This window comes from Bos indicus x Bos taurus, chromosome 4 (genome assembly GCF_003369695.1).
Source record: "Bos indicus x Bos taurus breed Angus x Brahman F1 hybrid chromosome 4, Bos_hybrid_MaternalHap_v2.0, whole genome shotgun sequence".
In the NCBI taxonomy this organism is placed as follows: domain Eukaryota; kingdom Metazoa; phylum Chordata; class Mammalia; order Artiodactyla; family Bovidae; genus Bos; species Bos indicus x Bos taurus.
Window position 1 is genome coordinate 20,313,204 of NC_040079.1, and position 6,732 is coordinate 20,319,935.

Below are 6,732 nucleotides of genomic sequence, written 5' to 3' on the forward strand. Positions count from 1 at the left end.
TGTAAGAACAAGATTCTCCTCCCTGTCCAACCCTCTCCCCAAGCAAGATACCCCCAAAGCAACAACTGTAAAATGAAGCACCCATAGCTCATTTCTCAGTTTTCAGCGAGGCTCACAAAACACGGCTTGGAGGGGACACTTTGCGGCTGGTTTTAGTGTGGGGCCACCCTCCACCCCTCAGCCTGCTGCTTGTGCCCTGCAGGTGAAAGCTGGTCTGGGGGTCAATGTCATTGGCCTGGTGACAGTGATGGTGGCCATCAATACATGGGGAATAAGCCTCTTCGACCTCAACACGTTTCCTGCCTGGGCCAAGGTCAGTAATATCACTGATCAGGCCTGACCCCTGTGGGTGAACGGCCCAACCCCAGGAGCGACCAGCACCCAGCAGAGTCTGACCAACAGGCTGAGAGGACCACCAGCACAGGACCCCCTCAGAAGATTCCTCCGTCTTCCACCTCCAGTGAGGTGCAGAGAGCCTCCAAGCACAACGCACAGGCCCAGACGTCACTGTCTTCCGCTCTGCCCTCCTTCCTCAGCGCTGCAGCGCAAGGAAACCTAAAACCCTTCTCCCTCCCTTGTAGCTTGTCTCCCCAACCAGCTCTTTCTGAAAGCCAGCAAGAGACAAAAGTCTGTCTTCATTGCCCCTCAGAGGCTAAGCCTCACAAACTGGCCAGTCCCCCTGGGTTTGATGTTATTCTTAAACTCTCAGTCCCGTTTAGGAATAGAAGGAGAAAACCCAAATCATCCTACCAAGTGCAGAGAGTGAAACCAATGTCATCTCCTCAGGGGAAAAGTCTCACCCAGAACCTGAGACCTGACGTCGGCTCCTTTCTCTTAGGTGTTTCTCACCAAGTTCTCTCCACAAACGGGCAGTTCTTAGGGAGGCCTCTTTGTGGCCATCAGTATTCTTATCACTCCTCTTATAAGTGTCTCTCTTCAATGGCTTCTCTATACCTTGGCACCAAATCCCTGCAAAGAAATAGTGTCCCCTTCAGAATGAGGCTGGTGCTGTTCTCTGTCAAAGGAGGCAGAAAGAAGACACATTGAGATCAGTGTCTTTCTCTCCACTCAGCACTAACCATCAATACCACCGTGCTGGTTAAGCGCTGGGAGGAAGGAAAAACCTTCATAGTTCGTACCTGTCTTACTGAGGAGGCAGAAACTGTGATTAAGACCACAGCACTATTAATGATATGTCGATGGGTTTTCTTCAGGAGGCAATGAGTAGTTCATCCCTAAGACAAGCACAGAAAGGTCCAAACACATCCGTCACTTTCTAAAAGTTGATGAGCCCCTGGAGGAGAGGGGAGATGTCTTATGTCTCTTAAAGTCTGCAGCAACTTATATGGTACAGTGAACTGTGTGCGTGTCTGCTCAATAAATGTCTTCCTTGAAATGACTCCTGAAGTCCAGGCCTCCTCCTTCTTCCTGAACTGCACCCCTATTCCCATGACAGAAGTCTTTGCCACAGGACTGGATGTTGCTCCCAATCCCTCCAGCGTGACACATTTCAGATTTTTACCATCAACTACTTGCTAAATACACCTTACGGGAAAAGGAGGAAACCATAGTTACAGCACTGCTTGAATTGATTTTAAGTTACTAATGACAGCAAGTGCAGTTTCCCAACAATGATTTACCAGTAAAGTAAATCACTGTCGGGAAACTGCACTTGCTGTCATTAGTAACTCTCTTAGTTTATCATATGTCTGTGAGTTACAAAGTTTCTTTTGTGCCAATCAAAAACCTGCACCAGGTTTAACCAGGAATATTACTGCTGCTTCCTGTTAGCGTAGGCCAAATTATGTGGCCACTTACGAAAGTGGATGAGCCCAAATGAAATACCAATGTTAGGCACACTATGGCTGGTCTGAGGAAACAGCATTGCTACCGGTCATGTTGCTTTGAAATACTTCTGAGTCAGGATGTCACTCCTGTTGTCAGGGTAGCCAAATGGTCAAAGTGTCTGACCTATTACAGAATTTAAGACACCAAACCTTTAAGTCAGACAACAAGGCAATGCACAGATAATCAATAAGATGCTGGGAGTATAAACAAGCAAAAGAAGAAAGAAAAGGTGGCAGAGAATTAAGTTGACTTCAGACTTTCTTGGTGGTCCAGTGGCTAAGAATCCGCCTGCCAATTCAGGAGACACCGATTCAATCCCTGGTCTGGGAAGATTCCCCATCCTACAGGGCAACTAGGTCCACAAGTCCTAGGCCCATGCTCCGTAACAAGAGAAGCCACTGCAACGAGCAGCTCTCACACAGCAACTAGAGAGAAAGCGCACACGCAGCAACGAAGACCCAGTGCAGCCAAAAATAAATTAAAAAAAAAAAATTCAGTTGACTTAGAATGATTGGCCCCTATTGAGCTATTTGAGACCCTGACTCGTTCTGAAACAGAGAGCAGAGCAGCTCCATGAAGCTGCTGCCACGTCCATCAGGCGGCTAACACTCTCGAGCAGTCAGTTCAGAAAGGGTGTTTATTTTGGTCTGGTCAGCAGACCGAACAGCACTGTTCTGTCCCCAGACCATAGATTCAGTCCAAAGCAGCCTGCTCATTCCAGATGTGACTAACGAGCATCAGCTGTGACTCACAACTCCTTGTCTTCTAGAATCGCTCTGCTGCTGGACAGGACCTAACAGCTCTGCTTGGTAGTGCTGTCTTTTGCAAATACATTAAATCTGATTCTTCTCTTCTCATATCACAACTCTATATGGGTGGAAAAGCTGTAAATGATCACCTGATATCAGCTCATTTTATAGCTGATGAAACTGAGAAACAAAAACCCAAGTAGAGTTGCCTGTTATTCTTGATTATACATCAAATTTTGCTTAAAGTTGTCTCGGAAATTCCTTTAAGTCACCCATGAAGTACACAGTATACAACCTTTTATGTTAGAATTCACATGAAACAAAGACTCGTGTGCCATTTTAGTAAGTAAAAAATGGCTAGTTTTTTCCTCCACTGTCAGAGTAGATCTCTTATTTAGCTGAACCCAAATAAAGTAGGTGGCTTCATGTTTAGCCACCTGTTTGAAAAGTGCATCTCAACACTAGGATCACTCTCAGGCGAGCGAGAAAACTGAACCACCATTAAGACAGGGAGCTGAGAGCACCCAAGAGCTCAGGCAGCTGTCCTGGGGCCGCCCTCACTGAACAGATCTGAGCACACCGTCTACTCTATTTACAGGGTGCCTTCCGCTCAGCCCAGCCTGGTACAGCTGTGCATGTAAGAGTGGCACTTTTCACACGCGGGCGCAGGACTCGGGTTTTGCAATGTCCCACCACACCCCAGGCACTTTCCACAAAACTTCACTGTTGGCCTGTTTCTCTCCCATGCCATCTGCTAGGTCTTCAGTGCTTGACTATGTGGCATCCAGATTTAGGAAAGGTATAAATAGAACATGTGAAAATCCAAGTTTCACAGACTCCCTATTAAGACCAGGCAACATCTCCAAGTATTTCCCCTTCACTGTCCTGCTCCTTTCCACGAGGCAAGGCGTTAACAGACAGTGGGGGAAAAAGAACTCACTCATCTGAGTAAGGCTGGGAAATGCTATGTGCAAAGTTCAGGCTGGGGAGCTGAAGAAAAGTCTCCTTTGCTTCAGTACAGTATACAGTGTTCCGTCAGGAGGAGTAACAGAGAAAGTATTTAAAATGTGGGAGAGCTTAGCAGAAAAGCAAACACCAGCACAGTATCTAGGGAGTGAACCACTCAGTGGAAATGAAAACACTATGCATGTCACACATGCTCCATGGACAAGTATGGACAACTGGAAAACCCACACATCCTAACTTTTCTCTAGTCACAGAAATGAAAATTGAGTAAATGAGTTAGAAAGAAGAAAACAAAACTGTCCCTTTAAACCAAAAACTGCTTAATAATTATCAGAAGAGAGGTCTAAAGACATCAACTGGTAACTTCAATTCATAAAATACAGTGCCAAGTAAGGTTCTTTTGGCTTTTTCTCTTTCTTTGGGTATTTTGTTTGGAGGTTACAGTTTAAGGATAAGGTTTCTAGTTCAATGTATTTTTTAGGTTCCCAACATCAACCCTGAAGTCTTACTTTTCACACGAGTAACTTTAGTAGTGTTTTATGTAACCCTCCTTTTAAAGTCAGGAGTAGCAGAAAGTCTCCTTAAATGACAACAGTGATTTTCACTTTTTAAAAGGCATGTCCCTCAGTGGTTCTTCCCATCCCTCCCCTGCTTTGTGAGGCAAAGCTCTCGACAAAACACCCAGGGAGTGCACCAGTCAGTGCCCTTATTACCGTCACCACATCCCCTAAAATCCGTGGTGGCTCTGGGTTCCTCTAACACTATCTCAGTGAAGATAACCCTGCCTGAGAACTCAGAGCTCCTTTTCACTCCGCAAGGACCTAACATTAGGAGAGGGGCTCTGAAGGTGACCAGGAAGTCGGCCTGTGTTCACTGTGGAGCAGTTTACATGGTGAAGGGCATTTCTTGGATGGCTCCCACTGGAAGAAATGATCCCCCTCATCGAGGTTAAGTGTCACTTCTGATAGAAGCTCTAAGTCCAAATGAGTTTCAATTACAACGTATGATTATAGAAACCTAATATTACAACATCTAAGTGACCCTCACCCCCAGAGCAGCCAGTCTAGGAGAACACATCCACAAATAACAATGCTCCGTAGGTGATAAAAAGAATCTGTCTTTGAAAACAGTTTTCTAAGTTTGTGGCATTTTGAATATTCTGAAGGATGGTAAATCTCTCTCCTTCAAGGCTGCAGTTCACTCTGCTAACAATTCAGTCATCCAAGAGCAAACCTTGCAAGCCAGGTGCTTTGGTCAATGTGGATACTACAGATTTTCATCAACAAAGCGAGTGACCAAAGAATAACAACAAATTTTGCACAGTTCATAGACTTTTGCTCCAAAAGTGAGTGCAGGGGGTGGGAAAAAAAAGTATTCAGACCCAAAGCAACATGTTTGGACGAGTATCTACTATTTATTGGCTGATTTTCAAAGCGCTGTGCTACACATCACACATTATTTCAGCTGTTTCTCACGGAAGCCCTCTGAGGTAGGTACAGAGAATGCAACAGTTTCAGAAAAATAAGCTGCTTGCCCCGATCACACTTCAAGGGACAAGTCAGTCCATAATATGATCCTAATCTGTCTCACACACCAGTACAACTCAACAGGGACAAAACTCATCTCCATGTATGAAAGATCCGTGTTTTCCAAGAGAAGCAGAATCACTTCATTTTATCATCACAGTAACAGTGGCATCACTGTCTGAAAAAAAGGTCTCTAAGCCATTCTTCCAGTTTACTGATTCTGCTAAAATGTCCTCAGAAATGGCATTATCAGTGAAGCTGCCCAATAAGCTCTCTGAAACAAAATGCCCAGTGAGATGGGACTTTATTTATATTTAGTGCACATCACCCTTCTAGGACTTCAGGATGGAGATATCCCCCTGCACTGACAAGTATAACATCAGGTTTAACATTACCACTGTAGTAGCAAGACAGAAAAAAACTTAGCATTTCTCAGGAGCGGATTAAATACATTATAGTATATTCGCTCAGTACAACCTTCTGCAGCCGAAAAATGAAAGCAGTCCTTTGTCCCTTCCAGACGGCCATGTAATGATCCCCACTGGGGAAGACTGCATACAGCTTTTTATCATTTGTATAAAACCCCCATGTATGTGTGTGTATTTAAGCACAAAATCTTTCCCAAAAGGATACAAGAAACTAGTGACAGTGTCTGACTCCAGTGGGAGGAACTATGAGCTGGAGGGTAATACAAATCACTTTTGTATTGACCCAGAGGAAAGTTATGTATTTAAACATTTTTTTACAACTAAAAAATTTTATGGACTGATTATGCATTGAAAAATTACAAAAGTAATTTCTGATTGCAGGAGAAAAACACAAAGTCTTATGAGAATCACTCTAAAGTTATAATGTATACACTTTTTTAATATAAAAATGCAGAAAATTTCCTTTATAGACAATTTCTCATAGATCTATCATGTAATGTCAAAAGTATCTGTAATCGCATTAACTATGATTCTCATGACTGAAAAGAGATTGATCAAATACATCTAGAAAAAACAGGCACACTAGATTATGAATTCTACTGAAGACAAAGACCATTATTTTAAATACTTTTAAATTCCCCAATTCCTGATAGGATTCTCAGAACACAATTTCTTGGTTAATGAATAGTAAATTGATTTATTGGTGAAATTAGCAACTATGGAGCTTCCTGATGATATAAAATCAGTAGATAATTCACAGAAACTAGCTTCCAGATTTTCATTTTAATTACTACTGTGAAACAATATAATTTAGTACCAAATGTTTAAAAACCCATTATAATCACCAGACTCTGAAATACGCATCATTTGGATCTCATCAACTACATAAAACTCATCCATTTTTCTTTTGAAAAAGGTAGTAGAAATCCCAAAGAATAAGGGAGAGACTACTAATTAAAGGTATGACAACTAATCGAGCACCATGATTTCATTCTCAGGACCTCCCAAGAGGCTGGAAGGAGGAAGGAAGTAGTGAGGATGTTGGAGAAATAACGGTTGCTCTTAACTTCTGGCCCCTTTTGTGCTGTGAGGCAATGCAAGGTCTAGCGAAAAAGAAAACTGTGGAGGCTGGAGATTAAAACAAAAGCTTTTGGTTCAAATGGTAAAGGAGGCCCTGGAGAGCAGTAGACTCAGTTTATCCAGAAGGCAGTGCTG

The 6,732-nt window shown here is 43.2% G+C and overlaps 1 protein-coding gene across 1 annotated transcript in view; it reads left to right on the forward strand.

Annotated features, from left to right (window-relative positions):
- The window catches only part of SLC13A4 (solute carrier family 13 member 4), a 42,454-nt gene extending 41,054 nt beyond the window's left edge, over window positions 1–1,400 (forward strand). The window contains exon 16 of the mRNA XM_027538905.1: window positions 203–1,400. Within this exon, the coding sequence (XP_027394706.1) occupies window positions 203–340 (138 nt within the window). The 3' untranslated portion in view covers window positions 341–1,400. The remainder of the gene's footprint in view (window positions 1–202) is intronic.
- The last annotated feature ends 5,332 nt before the right edge of the window (window positions 1,401–6,732 follow it).